The sequence below is a fragment of the Loxodonta africana genome, chromosome X (genome assembly GCF_030014295.1).
Source record: "Loxodonta africana isolate mLoxAfr1 chromosome X, mLoxAfr1.hap2, whole genome shotgun sequence".
NCBI classification, from domain to species: Eukaryota; Metazoa; Chordata; class Mammalia; order Proboscidea; family Elephantidae; genus Loxodonta; species Loxodonta africana.
Genome location: NC_087369.1, coordinates 4,574,833 through 4,598,402, shown reverse-complemented (window position 1 = coordinate 4,598,402; position 23,570 = coordinate 4,574,833). Strand labels below are relative to the sequence as shown.

At 41.6% G+C, this 23,570-nt stretch overlaps 1 protein-coding gene across 1 annotated transcript; it reads left to right on the top strand.

Annotated features, from left to right (window-relative positions):
- Positions 1 to 4,352: 4,352 nt before the first annotated feature.
- Positions 4,353 to 21,923, top strand: LOC135228867 (zinc finger protein 345-like). The gene is made up of 3 exons (XM_064278003.1): positions 4,353 to 6,440; positions 10,855 to 10,968; positions 21,552 to 21,923. The coding sequence occupies exons 1-3, from the start codon at positions 4,353 to 4,355 to the stop codon at positions 21,921 to 21,923; spliced, it is 2,574 nt and encodes an 857-aa protein (XP_064134073.1).
- The last annotated feature ends 1,647 nt before the right edge of the window (positions 21,924 to 23,570 follow it).

Here is a 23,570-nt window from a genome sequence, read left to right as displayed (position 1 = left end):
CAAAAGTGTAAAATTACTCAGCATTTCACTAAGATTAAAAGCCAGATTCTTTTCAGTTGCCAACGAGTTCCCCCGAACATGATAAGCCCACTGACCCCAATCACCCGTCCAGATTCCTAAGACGGTTTTTCATCTGCATTGCATTCTGCTCCAGCCACGCGGGCCTTTGGCTCTTCCTAAGACATCCAAGACACCTTCACACCTTCTGACCTGTGCTCTGGCTGTTTGCTCCTTCTAGAACGGTTTCTTCTCAGAGACCTGAATTCTTTTATAGAACACATTGCCACATGATAGTTATATATACATGTTTATGTATTTAAATTTACTGTCCCCACTCAAAGAATTTACTATCCATGTTCATCGGAGTGTCCGTTTTGTTCACTGCTGTAGCTGCTTTGCCAGTGTGCAGTAGCCTCTGTATCAGTAGGACCTGAATGAATTTTAATGAATGAATGTAGCCACTTAAGGGTCTGGAGGGAAGAAGTCTTGTCTGAGACACAGGGCTTTGCCAGGAGAAGTATGTCTTGGTTGTAAGAATTGAATAGAATGTTTACCTTTGTCTCCTCTTCCTATTATCCAACAGGACTTTAGATCATCTACTGGGTTTGGGTTTTTTTTTTTTTTTTTTATGCTGTTATTGGACGGTAACAGCAAAAATAACAACAAAACTGTATGCATATGGACAGAAATGGAGTTCTCAGCAATTTAGACTTTAAAGAGAAATTGACCTGCATTGTGATCCTGGCTCAGCAGAGTTCCATGTGGGAAACACTGAGGATGTGATTAAATGATCCTCTCTAACTTTACTCAGCTATGACCTGTCTGAAATAATATCTGCTTAGAAGAGTCATGAAAGAAAAATCACAGTTGCTCAGTACATGGAACATTTCATCATTATTCTATAATAAATACCAGGGTTTTTGCTGAGTTTAAAATATATAACCTCGCCCACTGCAGTGGTGGAGACCTTTGGCTTGGAGCTCTGGTTCAAAGTTGTTGTGACCCCATCATACCAGGACGGATTAGAGATGTCATAGGCTGCTCACGTCACCATTTCCCTGAGAAGAGGAGTCTTCTTTCTCTAAAATTTCTCTGTTTTAGCACTGAAGGCGTCTTTTAGCAGCCTTTTCTCTCCTCTTGACACGAGGAACCCAACGGATTGCTGCTGTTTCAGAAAGGTCACTCTTACAGACCAGGGGCTTCCAGTGGTCAGGGTTCAGGTAGTCACGGTTAGGTGCCTTCCAGGGGCTGCGAATGTGAGAGAATTGTGAAGCACAGCCCCTAGAGGGCTGGTGTGTAAGTCCATTTCCTAGGCTGCACGGGCAATTTAACCGATAAACCATCTGCATTTCAGCTTACTTATAAAATTAATTTTTTTGTGGTAGAAGTTATACCTAACAAAATCTTTGTCAATTCAACAGCGTTTACATCTATAGTTTGGTGACACTGATTACGTTCATCATGTTTTACAGTCATCCCAACCAAAAACCAAACCAAGTGCCATCAAGTTGATTCCGACTCCTAGCGACCGTATAGGACAGAGTAGAACTGCCCCATAGACATTCCAAAGAGCGCCTGGCGGATTTGAAGTGCCGAGCCTTTGGTTAGCAGCCGTAGCACTTAACCACTATGCCACCAGGGTTTCCAGATGGAAATGGTAAGCTTTTCTCACTGAGCAAACACAAGGGTGTGGTGTTGTTGTTTCTGCAGATGTTTTGCTCCTTGTCATCTTCTAACATTAGACTGTGTTTGTGGACCTATCACATTCCCACCTTGGGCCTTGGTGCTCTCTGTTGAATGAGAGTCTCCTGACCTGAATCAGCCACATGCTTATCTCCAAGAGTTGAAGAAAATATGACCAGCTCAGTGTTTGGGTTGCCAGTGTGTTGATAATTGGCCCCTGGTCCTCCCATGGTTGTGAGAAACAAAAGCAAAACTGCCCTTCTGCAGTGTTTACCAGTTACTATACATCATCCTGTCTCCACCCGGTGCTTTATGTTTTGTTGAGTGTGTTCTGGTAGGGCTTACGGAAGGAGTGGTAATTGTTTGTTCACAAGGAAGTGAAGATCTGAATGAGAGCATTTCTCTAATGTCTGCTATGTTTTCTAACCATTCCAGACGGTAAAGAGAGAGGAGAATACAAGTGCAATTGGTTGCAGTCGAACTGTAGAGAGATAATTTCAGTGCTGGCGTCTGTGAGACAGAAAGCAATCAGTGAGGAAGTGAATGTAGTTAGTGAAGGGACGAGGCTGATGGCCATACCCTAGAGTAGACCTTGATAGTACACAGAACCTTGTGTCAAATCCCTAAGAATTCTCTGTTCCCCAGGACTGTCAGCCTCACCCTTCATTCTTGTACAGACTGAAGTCCATGGTACCTTGCTGATGCAGAATGTGTCAATGTTTTAGGACTCAGTGGTTGTTGAGGATGTGGCTGTGGTCTTTACCCCGGAAGAGTGGGCTTTGCTGGATCTTACTCAGAGGAAACTCTACAGAGATGTGATGATCGAAACCTTCAGAAACCTGGCCTCAGTAGGTAGGACCAGATTCCTTTTTTTTTTTTTCGGTTTTCTATTATTCCTTTACTGAAGAAAACTATTTTACTCATTAAGTTTACTCCAGAATTTGGGCTGAGGAATGAGAATAAATCATTAAATAAAGGAGGCATGGTCCTTTGGCCCACAGAGCTCATGTATCTTGGCTTTCCGTGAGCACAAAGGAGTATGTATTATATTTAGTTTTCATTTCTCTTGTGATTAAAAGCCTTGAGGCTCTTTCAGTGTTGTAAATGTAAGCACTGGCTTTAGGGGTCACTTTGGGGCACAGAGAGTATTGTATTTGGGGACCGTGTAGAGTATTACTGTGTTGATTACAAGTTTGACATGATTATTTTGCTGCAAATCAACCCACACCGGTCTATCTTCAGAGACCCTGAAGAGCAAAGTATTGCCTCAATGTCAAGGAACTCCTCATTACTCTTCACTGTCTTCCCTTATGATAAGCGTTTCTTCCTGAGCACCATGTCAGCTCTACACATTTGTTTTCCCAGAGACACAACTTCACAGAAACCTGAGCTTCCTTTTCTGACTTTAGCAATCCTTTCACAGCTGCAGTTATTCGGATCCTTTTCCTCTTTTAATGTTACATGTATATCGTGTCCAGTATATTTCTACTTAGCTCTAACTACGCTTGTTCATGTCTCCGTCACTGTCAAAGTTCATAGAAGTATGTCCTAGTAAACTGCTTCTAAACCATTGGTAAAGTGCTGAAACAGTGAAATGTGGCTACGTCTTTATTAACAGTGGTCTTTTTTCCCCAAATAATTTCTTTCCATTTGTTTCATATTGCGAACCTCAACTTGAATTCTTGGGTCAGACTTTGGAAACCTTAAGGATGGAGAAAAGTTACCCAGCAAAGATATAATGGTGGGATACATAAAAAATAACACCTGGTCCTCCATGTTGGGAGAAACCTCTGAATCACACAGTAAGAAAGATGATCATAAAAACCAAGAGAGTCGCTTGAGGTGAGTGTCATTCCAACAAGAGAAAACGGTGCTTCTGGAGAAAATCCTAAGTTGTGATGACGTTAAAATACACATTCATATGTTGATGTGTATATACCAAGGCTTCCAACTGTTTCAGAACAGTTCAGTAATTGCAAACATAAAGAAGGATGGTGTACACATTGCATAGCCTGTTGGATTTTGACCTGAGCAGAGAATAGTTGGCAGTGCCCTGCACAAAGACGATGTCCCACTACACTGCTTTGAATGTGTGTTGCTTGTCACAGTCCTGTTATTGAGTGTTCTGCAGCAGGTTCCTGACACTTTTTCGAATTCATGCAGATCAGATTATTGACAGTACTGTGGGCAGCGACGCACACTGAAAGCTGTGAGATTGGCTGCCATCTTTGTTCAGGGCTCTGTGGTTTGTTCCCAACACAGGTTGAAATCCCATGGGCAACAGATATCCAACGCGAACAATGCCGTTATTTACGTGGGCAATTGTTGAAGCAATACAAACCAGTTTGAAGCCCTGATATGTGCTTATACATATATAAATATATATATGTGTGTACGTATATTGTGTATGTATAAACTTTGCTGAAAACTTACGTGTTCAGAGAATTTTCACAACCTTTTCATAAATGTGTGTCAGACATTGAGTATTTGAAACATATTTCACTTAAACACAATGATCAGAAAGCCTCATATTTTAGAAAAGCAGTGACGATTATGGTACTATTTCTGCTAGATGATTTGAAGTATGAAACAGGAGAGAAGTCAAGCGAAAAACTGCATGTTCGCTTTGTTAGGTAATGGTGAAGTGGAAATAATTGATTTCCAACAACATGTTGCCTGTTTTTAACAGAATTCATGCAGTAGAAAACCTCCGTGAAAAAAATGGAGACAATCCGTGTGGGAAAACCTTCAGGCGGATTCCAAATCTTACCGTGCAGAAAAGAAATCCTCCAGAAGTAAATCCTTTTGAATGCTCTGACTGTGAAAAAGCCATCATGGATCCCTCATCACATAACCACCATGCCTGTCAGTTTATTACATCTAGAGAAGCCTGTGGTGGTACCACTCCTATGAGACCTCTTAGTGGCAAGAAACCCCATAAGTGTGAGGTATGTGGGAAGGATTTCATTTGTATCTCAACTCTTAAGAATCCTGTGACAACACTCACTAGTGACAATCAGTATAAATGTAATGAGTATGGGAAAGATTTCTGTAGTTTCTCGTCCTTTTGGACACATGTGAGAGGTCACAAGGGTGAAAGTAAAGAAAGTTCTTCTAGTGACCCTTTATCCCTCCTTTTCTATAACAGAGATAAGCCCTATGAATGTAGGGAATTTAGGAAAGCCTTTAATTTTTCCTCAGCCCTCACTGCACATTTAGGCACTCACAGTGAAGAGAGGCCTTATGAATGTAAGGAACATGGGAAAGCCTTTGGTTGGCCCTCATACCTCACTACACATATAACAACTCACACTGGAGAGAGGCCTTATGAATGTAATGAATGCGGGAAAGACTTTAGGCAATCCTCAAACCTCATTGTACATAGAAGGATTCAAAGTGGAGAAAGACCTTATGAATGTAAGGAATATGGAAAAGCCTTTAAGTGTTCCTCACATCTCACTAATGATAGAAAAACTCACAGTGGAGACAAGCCATATAAATGTACAGAATGTGCGAAAGCCTTTAGTCAGGCTTCATCCCTTATTACACATATAAGAACTCACAATGGACAGAGGCCTTACGAATGTAAGGAATGTGGGAAAACATTTAGGTATTCTTCTAACTTCACTTCACATATAAGAACTCACAGTGGAGAGAAGCCTTATGAATGTAAGCAATGTGGGAAAGCCTTTAGGCAGTCCTCAGGCCTCATGACACATAGAAGAATTCATACTGGAGAGAGGCCATATGAATGTAAGGAATGTGGGAAAGCCTTTACAGATCCCTCACACCTCACCTCGCATATGCGAACTCACAGTGGAGAGAGGCCTTATGAATGTGAGGAATGTGGGAAAGCCTTTAGTCAGTCAGGAAACCTCACTAAGCATATAAGAACTCACACTGGGCAGAGGCCTTATGAATGTAAGGAATGTGGGAAAGCCCTTAGTCTGCTCTCAACCCTCACTACACATATAAAAATTCACAGTGGAGAGAAGCCTTATGAATGTAAGCAATGTGGAAAAGCCTTTAGCAAGTCCTCAGGCCTCATGACACATAGAAGAATTCATACTGGAGAGAGGCCATATGAATGTAAGGAATGTGGGAAAGCCTTTAGTCACTCAGGAAACCTCACTAACCATATAAGAACTCACAATGGGCAGAGGCCTTATGAAAGTAAGGAATGTGGGAAAGCCTATCGTCAGCTCTCAAACCTCACTACACATATAAGAACTCACAGTGGAGAGAAGCCTTATGAATGTAACCAATGTGGGAAAGCCTTTAGGCAGTCCTCAGGCCTCATGACACATAGAAGAATTCATACTGGAGAGAGGCCATATGAATGTAAGGAATGTGGGAAAGCCTTTACAGATCCCTCACACCTCACCTTGCATATGCGAACTCACAGTGGAGAGAGGCCTTATGAATGTGAGGAATGTGGGAAAGCCTTTAGTCACTCAGGAAACCTCACTAACCATATAAGAACTCACACTGGGCAGAGGCCTTATGAATGTAAGGAATGTGGGAAAGCCTTTCGTCAGCTCTCAAACCTCACCACACATATAACAATTCACAGTGGAGAGAAGCCTTATGAATGTAAGCAATGTGGGAAAACCTTTAGGCAGTCCTCAGGCCTCATGACACATAGAAGAATTCATACTGGAGAGAGGCCATATGAATGTAAAGAATGTGGGAAGGCCTTTCTAACTTGCTCTTCCCTCACAAGACATATAAAAACTCATAGTGGAGGACTTAGGAATGTAAGGAGCGTGAGAAAGCCTTTCCTTGTTCATCATACCTCACATCACATATAAGATCTCACTGTGGAGAGACTACTCTGTCAAAAGGGGGGTGTTTCATCCTTAATTATATAATTTCAAACAGTAAGTTTCTGAAAGTCAGTGATAAAAGAACAAAGTTTCTCAGTGTGTAACAAAACAGTACTACCTCCAAGAAGGGGTCATTCGAATTCCTTTGTGCCTATGAAAGTTTCATTTTCACTATGGGCTTGTCCTCATCGGTGTTTGTTACTTTCTCAGTCCAAGCTAAATTTTACCTTTCGGAAAGTCCTTGACTATAACAAATAAGCCTGTAGGGAATAGCCAGGAGGAAATGTGGTTTTATATTTGTTAATATTTTTATGGATGTTATTTTGTATACAATGAAATACACTCTTCTTGTATTTGGTTTAAGAGTGTTTTTTGAAAAAAATTGTATTCCATGGGAATTCCACTTTGGAATACAAGCTGACAGTTCCTTTGAAATCTAAACACAGTCCTCCCATTCTGATCTAGCAGTAACACTCCTAGGTATTTACCCACATGAGTTAAAAACATATATCCATATAAAAACCTGCTCACAAATGTTTATAGCAGCTTTCTACATAGTTACAATAATTGAAAGCACCCAAAATGTCATTGAATAGGTAAATGTGTAAACAAATAGTGAGACATCCATACAACGGTGTATTATTCAGTGATGAAAATAATTCAGCTATCAAGGTAGGAAAAGTTATGGAGGAATCTCAAATCCACACTACGTGAAAGAAGCCGGTCTAGAAAAGCTACATCCTGTGTGATCCCAAGCCTATGGCATTCTGGAAAAGTATGAAGTGTAGAGGCAGTACAAAGATCATTGATTGCCAGGGGTTTGGGGAGAGGGAGGAGGAACGAATAGGTGGAGCCCAGTGAATTTTTACAACTGTGTAACTATTCTGTAGGAAATGTAATGATGGACTGATGACAGTATGCATTTGTCAAAACCTATAGGAGTATAAACACAAAGAGTGAACCCTGATGAAATCTATGTATTTTAGTTGAAAACCACGTCTCACTATTGATGTACCCGTTGTTACAAACGTATCCCACACCACAGGAATGCAACATGTTAACAATAGGAGAAACACTGTGTGTAGGTGGGATGCATGGGGAGTCTGTACTTGATGCACAATTTTTCAGTAAATCCTCATGTCTCTGAAAACAAAGTCAATTTCAAAACTATGAAAACTATGGTATCCCATTTTTGTTTTGTTTTTATAACAGGGGCTGCAGAATCTATTGAAGTTTCTTATATCTTTTTCGTATGAACTAAGTAGACATCATTTGTTTTTGTTTCTTATAAGTGAATTTAAAAACTATTGTAAAATGCATGTAAAAAATAAATTTTGCCATTTTAACCATCTGAAGTGTACAAATGCATTAGTTACATTGACAATGTTGTGCAACCATCAACCAATACTATCTCTCTATGCATCCCATCCCATTTGGAACAAAGGAGAATGAAGAAAACCAAACACACACAGAAAATATTAGCCCAAAGTACTAAAGGAGTACATGAACCAGAGACTGCACCAGCCTGAGACCAGAACAACTAGATGGTGCCTGGCTGCCAGCAATGAGTGTCCTACCAGGGAACACAACACAGAGTCTCGGACAAAACGGGATAAAAATGTAGAACAGAGCTCAGATTCATGTTTGAGCAGATTTCATGGTCTGATAGAGACTGGAGGAGCCCCCGAGACCTTGGCCCCCAGACACACTGCGAACCGCTAACTGAAACCATTCTCCAAGCCCACTCATCAGACAAAGATTAGACAGGAGTGTAAAACCGGAAGTAATAAGCATGAGGAATGTGCTTCTTAGTTCAATTAGATTTATAAGACCAAATAGGTAGCTCCTGCCCAAAAGCAGGATGAGAAGGCATTTGTGGTATCTCTGTTATAGCAGCACTAGATGACTAAGACAAGGGACAGTGGAACTCTTACGCACTGCTGGTGAGAATGTGAAGGGGTACAACCATTTTGGAAGACGATTTGGTGCTTCCATAAACAATCTAGAAATAGAAATACCATAGGATTCAGCAATGCCACTCCTAGGAATATACCCTAGAGAAATAAGAGCCATCACACAAGTAGACATACCCATACCCATGTTCACTGCAGCATTGTCTACAATAGCAAAAAGATGGAAATAACCTAAGTGCCCATCGACAGGTGAATGGATGTCTTAGTCATCTAGTGCTGCTATAACAGAAATGCCACAAGTGGTTGGTTTTAAGAAAGAGAAATTTTATTCTCTCACAGTCCAGAAGGCTAGAAGTCTGAATTCAAGGCACTGTCATCTCCAAGGGAAGACTTTCTCTCTGTGTTGTCATCAGTCTTGCCTTGCTCTGGGAGCATCCCAGTGCAGGAACCTCAGGTCCAAAAGACACACACTGCTGCTGGCACTGCTTTCTTGGCGATATGAGATCCCCATCTCTCTCTGATGGTTTCTCTCTTTTATATCTCAGAAGAGATCGCCTTAAGACACTACCTAGGCTTGTAGACCTCATCAGTATAACTGCTGCTAATTCATCTTATTACATCATAGTGATAGGATTTACACCAGATAGAGAAATCAGAAGATAAAATGGTAGACAATCATACAAGGGAATCATGACCTACTGAAAATGAGAGATATATTGGGGGGGGGGGATGCAATTCAATCCATGACAATGGGTAAACAACCTATGGTACCTGAACACAATGGAATACTATGCAAATATAACGAAGAATGATGAATCTGCGGAACATCTCACAACACGGATGAGTTGGGAGGGCATTTTAATGAGTGAAATGGGTCAGTCACAAAAGGACGAATACTGTTCGAGACCACTATTAAAAAACTTAAGAAGTTTTAGACACGGAAACAATCTTTGATGGTTACAATGGAAGAGCGAGGAGGGAAAGAAAAACACTAGTGAATAGTTAAGAGGTAGCTTTGATGAAGGCTAAGGCACTAGGGAATACTGGGGAAGTCAGCAGAACTTGATCAAGCCAAGGTCATGGAAACTTCATAGACAAATCCAAATTCCCTGAGGGACCGAATTACTGGACTGAGGGCTAGGGACCATTGACTCATTAATATTTAGCTCAATTGGCATAACACACTTTAAAACGAAAATGTTCTGCATCCTACTTTGTTGAGTAGCATCTGGGGTCTTAAAAGCTCGTGAGTGGCCATCTAAGATGCTCCACTTTTCTCACCTTGTCTGGAGCAAGGAATAATGAAGAACACCACAGACACAAGGTAAAGATTAGTTCAAAGCACTAATGAATAACTACCACAGCCTCCACCAGATAGTGCAGCACAACCAGATGGTGCCCTGCTTTCAACACCGACTGCTCTGACAGGGATCACAATAGAGGATCCCAGACAGACCTGGAGGAAAAAGTAGAACAAAATCCAAACTCACAAGAGAAAACCAGACTTACTGGTCTGACAGAGACTGAGAAACCCTGAGAGTATGGCCCGCAGACAGCCTTTTAACTCAGTACTGAAGTCACTCCTCAGGTTCACTCTTCAGCCAAAGATTAGAAAGGCACCATAAAAAAAAAAAAAAAAAAGGAAGTGAATTGTAGAAAGTACGAATCTAGGAAAATTGGAAGTCTCCATTCCTGCTCCTATTTTAACACAAGTCCAGTCCCTAATCATATTTCCCAAATTCCCAGATGGGACAAGTATATAGTCCCCATTTATTTCTTTATAGCCTTATGAAATGTTTTCTTTCTGTTTTGGAGACACTCCCCCTACATCAGTGCTTCTCAACTGGGGACCATTTTCCACCTCAGGATATCTGGCAATATCTGGAAACACTGCGAGGGAGGCACGTGCTAATACACTCTAGTGTTTTAGAGGCCAAGGAGGCTGCTGAACATCCTACATGCATCCTGGGCTATGGAGCCCTGGTGGAAGCCGTTGCACATGGACAAAAACTGGCCTAACAGTATGGGACAAAATCCAGGGACACATCAAAACTTCCCTTTTACATAACAATAGCCAACATCTACTTGGAACTTCACGTGGTATTTCTTGTGCTGGTGATTTACCATATTAGCTCATTTAATCCTCATATCAACCACATGTGGCACATGTTGTCGTAGCCTCTCTTTCCCAGATGAGGAAACTGAGGCACAGGGGAGCTAAGCATATTTCTCAAAACCACCTTCTATTAAGGTGGCATCAAGATTTTTAAGCCAGGAAAGGAAAACCTAACAGTTCACACTATTAACTGCTCTGTTCCATCACCCATGGACACATGTGTCCAGCACAGGACATTGGCCGTGTCTCTGGCAGGAACTCTCACTAGAGAAACGTCTGCAGGGCTCCCTTTATGCCTTTGTTCACCAAGTTGTAGATGAAGGGCTTTGTCATGGAAGCGACCACCGTGTACAGAACGGCAAACACCCCTGCAGAAGTGACACACAGACATAAGCAGGCAGGCTTCGTAGAACAAGGAGACAAACGAGAGGTGAGACCCACAGGAGAAAATGTTTTATACTTCCTGTTACGGATCGAATTTGTATCCCCCCAAAGGATGTGTTATAAACCTTAATCCCTATACTTGTGGATATAGTGCTATTTGGGAGTGGGGTTTCTTGGTTATGTTACTGAGGCAATAGCAGTGTAAGGTATGTCTTAAGTCAGTCTCTTTCGAGATGCAAAAAAATTAGATTGAGCAAGCAGGCGAGCAGAGCTGGGGGAAGACAGATGCCACACCACATGAAGATAACCAAGAAACAGAGATCAGAAGCTGAGAAGAGACAAGGACCTTCCCTCAGAGGCCACAGAGAAAGGAAGTCTTCACTAGAGCTGGTGTCCTGAATTTGAACTTCTAGCTCCCTAAACTGTTGCGAAAATAGCTTTGTTTGTTACGGCCACCCACTTGTGTTATTTCTGTTATATCAACACTAGACAACTAAGAATTTGTTATGGGACAGTGGGATGCTGCTCTAAAAAATATCTAAAATGTGGAAGTGGTTTTCGAATTGGGTAATAGGAAAAGCCTGGAAGAGTTTTAATGTGCGTAATAGTCAAAGCCTAGATGGTCTTCAAGCGAAGGTCGGTAGAGCTATGGACATCAGAAGCAATTCTGGTGAGGGCTCAGAAAGAAGTGAGGTGAGCCATAGAAAATTCTCCATCATTTTAGAGAATACATATGGTGCCATCAACAGAATGTTGCTAGACATGTGGACATTAAATGTGCTTCTGCTAGTGCTTTAAAAGGTGAACATGTGATTGGACGATGGAGGAGGACTAATTCTTTTTCGGCAACGTCAAGGAGCTTGCCTGAATTATGTCCAAATGTTCTGTGGGAGGCAGACCTTGTAACTGATGACCTGGGATAGAAGGGTGAGGGGATTTCTAAGCAAGGTCTTAAAGAGGTCACATGGTTTCTTCTTACTGCTAATAGTAAAATGCAAGAGGAAAGAGATGGACTTAAAAGTGAACTGTGCAACATGAAAACAGAACTTAAAGGTTTGGAAAATTCTGTTGAACAAACTAAGGACACGTGTCCTAAAATGTTTGTCAAGGACGTGGCTGCAAAAGGAAAGCCCTCTGCCTCTTGGAATTCTACAGGCAAGAAAGTGGGCAGAGGAGCTACATCTGTTGTCCTCCAAAAGAAGAATAATCTCTGCAGCTGCTCTGAGATCAGCAGAAAAGTTGGAAGGAATAGCAGAACCAGGGCTGACTGATTGTCAAAGGGTGGAGAAAAGAACTCCTGGGTTTCAAAGGGTGCAGACACACCCTCCTGGGTTTCAAAGACTTAAATCTCCAGCATCTCGGTTTTGGCATGTGGGGCTGCCATTCAGTTGTGTCAAGAGGATTGGTCTGCTGCTGAAAGCTGAGGGAGTGGGGTTGCCATGCTCAAGGGGCAGGAGAATGGTGTCTGCCAGGGTCGAGGGGAAATAGTCGCCGCTCAGGTGGACTAGGAGGATAGGGCTACCTAAAGCCAAGGGAGCAGAGTAGGCAACCCAGTGGCCTTGGAAGTTAGGTGTGAAACCCCAAGCCGAGAGACCTCCAACCAGAATCCAGAAAGCGTGGCCAACACCCACGCTCTGGAGGGTGGGAACCTTGCCCAGATGCTCTCAGGGAACAGAGCATTATTTTCAAGCCTTTAGAAACAATGAAATTTGTTCTGCTGGGTTTTGGACTTGGTTGGTGCCTATTATCCCTTCTTTCCCTCCGATTTCTCCAATCTGTAATGGAAATATTTACCTTGTGCCTATTCCACCATTGTACTTTGGAAACAGATGACTTGTAGTCTAGGTTTCACAGGTTTACAGATGCAAAGGAATTTTGACACATCTTTGATTTTCAGGATTCAGAAGATGAGATTTTGGGCTTGGAGTTGATTTAAGACATTTAGGATGGTGTGACGTGAATGTTTTTTGCATGCCGTGAAGACACGCATTTGGGGGGAGTCAAAAGTGAAATGTTATGTATTGAATTGTGTCGCCCAGAAATCTGTGTTGTAAATCCTAAACCCTATCCCTGTGGTTATAATTCAGTCTGGGAGTGGGTTTTCTCATATTAATGAGACAGTGTTAGTGAAGATATTATGGATCATTTTTGTAATCTCAGAAATCTGTTTTGAGATATAAAAAGAGAAATTTTAAGCAAGCAACCTAACAAACATGCAGAGATCGAGGGAAAGACATGCCAGATCACGTGAAGATCATCAGGGAACAGAGAAACACGACCTGAGACAAGGACTTTCCCCGGAACCCACGGAAAGAGAAAGCATTTCCCTAGAGGCAGCACCCTGAATTTAGGCTTCTAGCCTCCTAAACTGTGAGAAAATTAATTTGTTAAAGCCAGCCACTTCTGGTATTTCTGTTACAGCAACTCTAGGTAACTAAGTCACTTCCCTTCCTTTCTTCAGATGCTCAGTATATAATACGCAGTTTGGCATATATGAAAAGGATCCGAGCAAGAGGAAGAAAAACCATGATGTCTGTCACAATATATAACACAAGGTTATTGATGAAGGTGTTGGAGTAGGCAAGCTTGAGGACTTTGGTGAGCTCACAGAAATAGCGTGGGATTTCACTGCACAGAAAGTACCAGCACAGTCAAAGGGTCAGGAAGAGCACCCAGCATGCTGACAAGCCAAGGATTTTGAATGACTGTGTAGTGCTGAGACAGAAAGGTCCACATAAACCAGAGGGTCCATCACCCTGACACCAGAAGAACTAGATGGTGCACAGCTACCACCAATGACTGCCCTAACAGGGAACACAATAGGGACCACTGACAGAGCAGGAGAAAAGCACCGTGCAGAACTGAAATTCTAGTAAAAAACCAGACTTAGTGGTCTCACTGAGACTGGAGGAACCCCCGAAAACATGACCCCCGGATTCTCTGTTCACCCAAAAGTAAAACCATTCCCGAAGCCAACTCTTCAGACGTAGAATAGACTGCACTATAACGCATTAAATGATACTCATGAAGAGTGTGCTTCTTAGTTCAAGCAGATACACAAGACTAAATGGGCAGCTCCTGTCCAGAGGCGAGATGAGACAGCGAAAGGGATAGGAGCTAGTTGAATGGACAAGGAAAATCTGGGGTGGAAGGGAGAAATGTGTGGTCACATTACACGGGTAGCAACTAGGGTCACATAACAATGTGTGTATAAACTTTTGTATTAGAAACTAACTTGAGCTGTAAATTTTCAACTAAAGCACACATACAAAAAAGAACAGGGCTTGTTGGGTTTGAGGTGGTGGGGCTGCCAGAGGGATTACAAGAATGGGGCCGCCCAAGGCAAGGGAGCAGTGTTGCCATCTCAGTGGGCTTCAAAGGCCAAGATCAAGCTCAGGATTCAGGGGCCTACACCCAGAATCCGAAGATCATGGTCAACACCTAGACTCTGGAATGCAGGGTTATTGCCTGGATGTTCTCAGAGACCAGAGGATTATTTTGAAGCCTTGAGTGATAATATATGTTGGGGTGCTGGGTTTTGGACTTACTTGGTGCCCCTTATCCCTTCTTGCCCTCTAATTTGCCCCTCTTGTGATGGAAATGTCAACCTTGTGTCTGTTCTACTATTGTACTTTGGAAACAGATAATTTGTAACCTAGATTTCGCAGGTTCACAGATGAAGAGGAATTTTGTCCGAGGATGGAATATGCCTAAAGTTTCACCCGTATTTGATTTAGATGACTTGGAAGATGAGATTTTGAACTTAGAATTGATTTAAGACTTTTGGAATGATGTGATGGGGTGAATGGGTTTTGCATGTGGCAGATATATTCAATTTGGCGGCCAAAACATGGAATGTTACAGACTGAATTGTGTCTCCCAAAAGTATTGTCATAAATCCTGCCCTATATATCTGTGGTCATATTCCCATTTGGGAATGGGTTGCCTGTGTTATGCTAATGAGACAGGATTAGTGCTGGCTGTGTCTGGAGTCAATGTCTTTTGAGATATAAAAGAGACCCAACAAGTAAGCCAGAGAAGCTGAGATGGAGGAAGAGAGTTGACAAGCCACATGAAGAACACTCGGGAGCACCTCGGGAAGAGATAAGGACCTTCTCCGAATTGTATTTATTTTGTTGTTGTTGAGAATATACACAGCAAAACATACAGCAATTCAACAGTTTCTACATGTACCATTTAGTGATATTGATTGCATTCTTCAAGTTGTGTCACCCTTCTCGTCCTCCTTTTCTGAGTTCTTCTTCCCCCATTAACATAAATTCATTGCTCCCTAAGTTTCCTATCTAATCTTTCCTGCTGCTGTTGTCAGTTTGATCCCACATAGATAGTTCCTGAAAGGGCCCGATGCTCAAGGTAGGCATTTTTGACGAGTTAAACAATTGTTTAGGTTTAAGAAGACTTCAGGGGATATTTTTGGTTTAAGGTTTAATGTTTATCTCAGGGCAATATTTTCAGGGGTTCATTCAACCTTCATGGATTCAGGAAGTTGGAGTCCATGAGAATTTGAAATTCTTATCTATATTTTATCCCTTTTTATGAGGATTCTTCTACAGAGCCTTTGATCAAAATGTTCAGTAATGGTACTCAGGTACCACCCAGTTCTTCTGGTCTCATGGTATTGGAAGCAGTTTTTCATGGAGACAATTATCTACACTTTCCATATGTTCTTTATATTCCTGACTCAAGTTTTTCCTCTGTTGCTGCCGGTGAATACAGACCGACTGTTATGTCTTTCATGGCTCCTTGTAAGTGTTTAAGACCCCAGGCACTACACAACTAACTAGAAGGTATAAGTACTAAACATGTGATTAGGCCACTTAATCAGAATATCCCATGAAACCATGATCCTAAACCTCCAAACCGAGTAAACAAATCTGAACAGATTTAAGCTGATTCAGCATCTACTTCATTTTTTAACGTTGTAAATATCTCTCACAAACCACTTCCTTCTTCATCATTTTTTATTTTTATTGCGCTTTACGTAAAAAAAAATTTTTTTTTAAGTTTACAAATCAGATAAGTCGCTCATACAAAAACTTATATAACCTTGCTATGTTGACATCTGAAGGGCCTATGCATCTGCATTCTACCCCTCACCCACCTGGATAAGAGACTAGGCTGGATGTGGGGTCTTTACATCTCTAAAATCCCAAATTCCAAGAATCGCCAAGACGTGAGGGTGGGTGGGCGTGTCCAAGTCAGAAAAGTCCTTGGATAGAACTGCTGATCCGCTGGGAGTTAAAAAATTAACAGGCAAAAGAAGGGATGTGCAACACAGAGGTTTAGTCAGAGAATTCTCCTTTCTTCCATCTACAACAGTTCATCAACTGTTTTCCTTATCATGGGAGTTGGCTCTCGAATCATGAAAAGATACACATTCTGTAGTTTGCCACCTCTCATTTTTAAATAACCAAGTTGTTTATGTCAGGAAGCCTCTAAATTGTAGTTTCGGTGGAGTAGAATTTGACCCAAGGATATCTAAATGTGTTTATTTTCATCTTTTCAATAATGAAAAAGGAGCCCTGTTAGCACAGTGGCTACGTGTTCAGCTCCTAACGAAAGATAGGCCTTTGAAACCCACCAGCTGCTCTGCGGAAGGAAGATGTGGCAGTCTGCTTCTGTAAAAACTATAGCCTTGGAAACCCTATGGGGCAATCCTACTCTGTCCTATAGAGTCCTTATGAGTTGCAATCCACTCGACGTCCACAGATCAGTAATCCAATTCTCTGTGCCATGATAGACACATAATCTAACAATGTGGATACTTCTTTGATTTTCCTTTCCCTCTGTGTAAGAGCTTTGAAAATAGAAGCGTCCGGTGAATCTAAAAAGGCTAGCTCGAGCCTCGGCCTCATGATTCCATTTTGTTATTTCCACTTTACATGACAACAGTTAATTTTCCGACAGGCTTAATCTGGTATCTAAAGAAATGTTTCTCTTTGTAACCAAGCTAAGAAAGAATGTTGTCAGCTTTTCCCCAGGGTCCCTGGATACAAACAGTGTACCTAACCTGTACATTCTCAGAAAAAATTGTCTTGCAAACCTGTGCAGAGAAATTCCTTAACCAGGGGAAGACTGATGACAAGGACTTTCCCCAAGAGCTAAAAGAGAGAAAGCCTTCCCCTGGAGATGGCACCCTTAATTTGGACTTGCAGTATTCTAGACAGTGAGAGAACAAATTTCTGTTTATTAAAGCCATCCACCTGTGGTATTCCTGTTATAGCAGCACTAGGTAACTAAGAATTTGGCAGTAGGAGTGGGGTGGTGGCGTGCTGCTTTTTTTTTAATATGTGGAAGCTGTTTTTCAACTGGGAATGGATAGAGGCTGGACGAGTTTTAAAGTGCCTAAGAGTAGAAGCGTAGATTGCCTTGAAGAGAGTGTTGGTGGAATTCTGGACATCAAAGACAATTGTGGTGAGGACTCAGAAGAAAGTGAAAAGAGCTGTTAAAGCCATCCACTTGGGGAATTTCTGATATAACAGCACTAGATGAGTAAGACAACAGGTGAGCCTGGGGCTCCCTCTACTGGGCACTGGTTTGGGGTTCATGTTTCAAAACGCTATAATTTCGGAATTTCAGTGATCACTTTGGGAAAATGAGTTCCCATTTGCATTGTCTATTTTCCTCTGTGGGGCACTTTTTTGGTGATCAGTTTTTGTCAGAGGGTCTGATATACCTCCATGTGAGACTCTGGCAAGTTAATCAGTTTTACCTAAAACCTGTGTTTTTGTGGAATTGACTTGATCTTACCAAAGAAATGCTGTATACCTTTTAAGAAACTGGAATCCCTATTTGTTTTCTCTTATGTTGTTTAAGGGCAGAAGCTTGATTTGTGAGCTGGCCTCACAGACTAGTAAGTTTATGATGTTCTTCTGTCCTCTTTTGTTGTGAAGCTTGACTCTGATCTAGTAAGTGTAATCATAGTAATCTTTTAGTCCACTCAGTCCTATGTAGTTAATTTCAGTTCCACAGAATCCTGGGTCAGGAACAGTCTGTATACCCATCAACTTCTACACGAGAGTTCTGGAAATCTTCATTCAGCCTAGTGTATTCCATCTTCAAAATATCACACCTTTTTTCACAAGTCCAATGTAGTCCATCTTTTGTAGGACTATTTTGATCAAGGATTTTCAGTGAGGCAGCAAAATAAAAACTTATATGCAAATGACAAAACTTTCAAACGCCATGGTTAACTTATAATAATTCATAAAAGTGGAAGATCTGATGGAAACTAATTACAAAAGTAATGCAAAGTCAAATGAAGTAAATTGAAAAAAATTTCTAAACAATAACTAACCTTATCTTCAAAGAACTTTGGATACAACACATAGTAATCTTGAGATGTAATACTATATAGTCAGGGTACCATATTTTTACACAAACAATATGTACCTTCTATTTTTGTTTTGCAGCCGTGCCTTTTCCCATGAAGTATTTTGTTAAGCGCTGTATGCTAGTTTTTATTACAGCAACATGAAAAAAATTGGTATAGCGGCACTTATGAAAATGCCTTGTGGGGGGAAGGTGCAGTTGGCAACGAAAAACAGGAGGCCCTCGTTATTTGTGTAAAAATACAGGATACCCCAAATATAACAAGATCATCAAGTTTTTGGAGCCCTGGTGGCACAGTTGTTATCAGCTCTGCTGCTAAACCAAAGGTTAGTGATTCAAATCCACCAGCAACTCCTTGGAATCCCTATGGGGTAGTTCTACTCAAAATTGACTAGACAGCAACAGATTTGGTTTTGGTGTTTTGGGTTAAGTCTCTAAACATCTGAACAGTAATTAAAAAAAAACTCCATAGGTAAATGATGGGAATGCCCCATTAAAAACATTGCCTCAGATGATGCTAGATTCAAAAGAAATAATGACTAATTAAAAAATAAAATTATGACAGTATCATGTGCTTGTTGTCTAGTATCAGGCACGCTGACACATAAATTTTTAACCCAAAGAAAATTTGACACTTTTGATTTGACAACACATTTCATGTAACTGATAACACATTCAATAAATCTTTTAAACAGTCTTTCTTATATATCTTTTGTTGAATCTAAAATTTTTTTTCTAAATTTTTTGTTTTTGTTGAGAATATGCACAGCAAACCATACCCCAATCCAACAGTTTCCATATGTACAATTTAGTGACAGATGATATTCTTCAAGGTGTGCAACCATTCTCGTCATCCTTTTCTAAGCTGTTCTTCCCCTATTAACATAAATTCACTGACTCCTGAGATTCCTGTCAAATCTTTGGAGTTGTTGCTGTCAATTTGATAGCTTACAGTTTTTAAAAGTTTATAATGTTCAATGCAGACATTTTTCAGTAGTTAAGCTAAACATCGTTTGGTTTTAAGAAGACTTCAGGGAATTCTTACTGGTTTAAGGTTTAAAGATTATCTCAGGGGAAGAGTTTCAGGGGTTTATCCAACGTTCATGGCTCCAGAAAGTCTGGAGTCCATGAATTTTAAAAAATTCTGTCCTGCATTTTCCCCCTTTTCATCAGGATTCTTTTATAAAATCTTTGATCAAAAGGTTCAGTAATTGTAGCCAGGCACAAGCCAGTTCTTTTGATCACATGGCAAAGAAGGCAGTTGTTCATGGAGCCAAGTAGCCACGTATTCCATATCTTCCTCCTATTCTTGACTCTCCTTCTTCTGTTGCTCCAGGTGAACAGAGTCCACCTGTGTATCTTGGATGGCAGCTCGTAAGCTTTTAAGACACCTGGCACTACACAACAAACTAGAAGGTAGAACAGAAGCACCAAACGTGTCATTAGGCCAATTAACTGGGATGTCTCATGAATTCATGGTCATAAACCTCTAAATCTCATGAGATTTAAGCAGCCTCAGCAAGTACTTTTGTTGTTGTTGTTAGCGTTGTGAATATATTACACAAATTTTGCTAATTCAACTTTTTACAGGTTCCAACTTATCGGTAGTTAATAGAATAATCAGCCACGCAACACTGCCCTTAATCAATGTGGTATTTCTATCACCTTTAACCCCATCTCATTTTCGTTTTCCTTTCCCTCTCACCTCAATAACCACTAATGAAATTTCTTCTCCACACATTTGCTTTTCTTGTCTTTTTACGGAGCCCTGGTATTGGAGTGGTTAAGCACTCGACTGCTAATTGAAAGGTTGGCGGTTTGAACTCATCAGTCACTCCACAGGAGAAAGATGTAACGGTCTGCTTCCGTAAATATTACAGCTTTAGAGCCCTATAGGGCAGTTCTATTCTGTCCTATAGGATTGCCCATGAGTCAGAATCGACTGGATGGCGGTGGATTTGGGTTTGCATTTTTACATCAGTCAAGTTGTACAGTATTTGTCCTTCTGCGATTGACTTATTTCACTCAGCAGAATGTCTCCCAGCTCCATCTGTATTGTAGCATGTGTACTGATAGTTCATTTCTTCTACATTTTGTTTATCCGTTCAAGTGTAGATGGGCATTTATGTTGCTTCTACTTTTTGGCTATTGTGAACAGTGCTGCAGTGAACATGGATGTACAAGTCTCTGAGCCTCTGCTTGCAAGTCTTTTGGTTATGTAAGTAGGAGTGGAGATGCTTGGTCACATGGAAGTTCTATTTTTAGTTTTTGAGGAACCACTACAGTTTTGCTGGAGGGCTTTACCATTTTGCATTCCGACTAGCAATAGGTGTTTCCAATTTCCCTACATCCTAACTTGTTTTTTTTTCCTGATTTTTTAAATTTGGCTATCCTAGTGGAAGTGAAATGGTATGTCTATGGTATTGATTTGCCCCTCTGTAATTGCTACTAAAGAGCATCCTCCTATTGAGTTTCTTAGAGCTATTTTTTACAGAAACTTTTACCCATGGAAGCAGCAGTCAAGAAATCAAATGATGAATTGGGCAAAACTATTGCAAAAGACCAGTTTAAACTGTTAGAAGCAGAAATATCACTTTGAGAAATAAGGTGCACCTGACCCAACGAATAGTATTTTCACTCACCTCATATGCATACAAAAGCTGGAAATGAATAAGGAAGACTCAAGAACTGATGCCTTTGAATTGCGGTGTTGGTAAAGAATATTGAATATACTGTGGACTGCCAGAAAAACGAAGGAATGTGTCTTGGAAGAAGTACAACCAGAATGCTACTTAGAAGCGAGGATGGCGAGAATTCGTCTGACGTACTTTGACTATTATCAGGAGGGAGAAGCCCCTGGAGAAGTGCATCATGCTTGTTAAAGTAGAAGAAAGAGAGGAAGACCTTAAATGAGGTGGATTGACACAGTGGCTGCAATGATGGGATCAAGAATAGCAATGGTTGTGAAGATGGTGCAGGACCGGACAATGTTTGGTTCTGTCGTACGTATGGTGACTATGAGTTGGAACCTACCTGATTGTACCTAAGATCAGCTGTGATTTTATATGCTTATTTTTTTCCTACTCGTGTGTGCTCTGTTAGACAAATAAATTGCAAATATGCAATGCTCAGTGCTTCCTTGGTTTGAATGCTACCTGGCCATATCACCTGCTTTCCTTGAGAAATTCATGAATATTTTCATTGCTATTTTGTTTTACTTTTTCCCATATATCCAATGAATGAGATGAATCACTAGTTTCTGTGTTCCTGTTGGAGTCCTGCTGCTTCTCCTGCTCACCGGAAGCAGAAGTGTGCCTCCTTGGTCGGCGTCCGTCCGGCTCCTCCGGTGTGTGGCAGCAACTGCTTCCTGGAGGCCTGTGTGTGTCGGTGCGTGGACAGGTGAGGTGGTGGGAGCCGCGCAGACCTGTGCTGCTAAGGAAACGCGGAGACATGCAGGGTCCCGGGCCTCCTGGGGTCTCGGGTCGCTCCCGACGTCTGAATGGCGCGTCCCCATGTGTTGTGGAGACACAGGTGCGCGGTTACCTTGAGCTGCTCCTCAGCCCTCAGTCACTGCTGGCCCCTGCGTATATTTACCGTTTACTGAGCTGTTTCTGGAGGGCTGGGCACGGGGTCGAGGACTTCGTCTAAGGGACCTTCTCTGAGCCTCGAAACACCACTGCCAGGGAGCGACGATTTGTATCGTTTTACAGAAGTCTAATAATCTCGGAGAAATTTAATACCTCGCGCGTAGACAAATATCTACTAAGTAGCAGTGTCTGAACTCAAATGCAAATCTGTTGTTACTTCAAGGGGCATAGTGATCACAGTCTCCCTGCCTGAAACGGCTCCTCTTTCTTTTGTGTCCTTCATCAGGCAGGACTTTTGTTGATTATTAGTGGTCCTGGGGAAATGAAGATTGTGGCGAGGACTATAACCTCCTCCTTTAATGGGTATATGTATTTAGGACTGATGAACAATCAAAAAACATGACTTGGAAATAGTACGTACGTTTAGGAGCATGTTTATCCCAGTTTCAGGAGGAAAACATTTAATACAGGTAGCTTTCGAGGAATTTCTTGGGCGTTAAGGCAGAAATTTTCATCACGATTGTGTGAGAAACCATACAGCCGGTCGTAGTTGGTCCGATATAAAATGTGATGTTGCTGAACGGTCTTAATGCAGGCGACGAACGATTTATTGAGATCACACACCCTGGGTGTGTAGTCTGTGCTAGATTGGGTACTGGGAATTGAACTGTAACCTAACCACTCGGGTTCTGGTCCTGTCTTATTAGCTGATTGAAATAAGATGGACACTGATTGCAAGGGTAACAGAAAGTGGCAAGTTTACTGTCTGCATATACGAGGAGCACCTGGGGTCTAGTGACCTTATGGCCACGTGCTGGCTGACTAGGGGAGCTGGGGAGCTTTTGGTTTTCAGTGGCCTCAGGGGTTGGGTTTGGTACCTGGAGTCTTCTGCTTTTAGCCCTCCCCTGCCTATATTGGGGTGGGGAGAGGGTCAGGTGAAGCATGTGATCTCAATCTGTGCATGCTTCAAGGCATGACTAGGGCTAGTCAATGGACCCAGCCAGTACCTGCTGCGACTTCCTGCTCAAAACAAGCTTGTGGTTAGCAAGACAAAGGGGGGAGGGGGAGGGGGGAGGGGTGTTGACTGGGGTTTTCAGTATGGCTGACAGCCTGTTTCAGAACCACAGTTTCTGCTACCAAAGAAGCACAGTCCTTAAAAGGTCGACGGCTTCTTGGAGCACAAACCCTGCATATTCCTAGAGTCAGAGCGGCGAAAATTAGGAATGAAGGGAAGATGGGAGGCCCGTGTAATGCCACTAACCCATATACTTCAGATCTTAGAGGGTCAGCGACACTGCAGTGTTGAAAAGGTCCCTTATCTTGTATAATAATTACTTTACACAGTGAAAGAGTGAAGTAGGGCGGCCCTGGGTAGCTGAAAAGGTTCAGATTATTAGCGGAAAGGTTGGTGGATTGAACTCACCCAGATGTGCCTTGAAAGACAGGCCTGTCTATGTGCTCCTGAAAGGTCACAGCGCTGAAAACCCTATGGAGCAAATTTCAAGTGTCTGTATTTCAGTGTCCTGTTGGAGAAATTATTGAGAGTGCCAGTGCTTAATCTTTTTTAAAGTTGCTATGAATTATAGTTCGTGTTTTGTGTGTACATATATATTTATATATTGGTATGGAAGAAGCCTTTTTTTCACATATTAACAAGGTGATCTAGATCTAATTACATTAAAAAACCAATTCTTTACGCACTGCAGTT

Coding starts and splice junctions, on each gene's coding strand:
- LOC135228867 (XM_064278003.1), top strand. CDS start 4,353: ATGTTGCCTGTTTTTAACAGAATTCATGCAGTAGAAAACCTCCGTGAA. Junction 6,441..10,854: donor ATAGTGGAGGACTTAGGAAT/GTAAGGAGCGTG, acceptor ACCAAGTTGTAG/ATGAAGGGCTTTGTCATGGA. Junction 10,969..21,551: donor AACAAGGAGACAAACGAGAG/GTGAGACCCACA, acceptor TTCCTGTTGGAG/TCCTGCTGCTTCTCCTGCTC.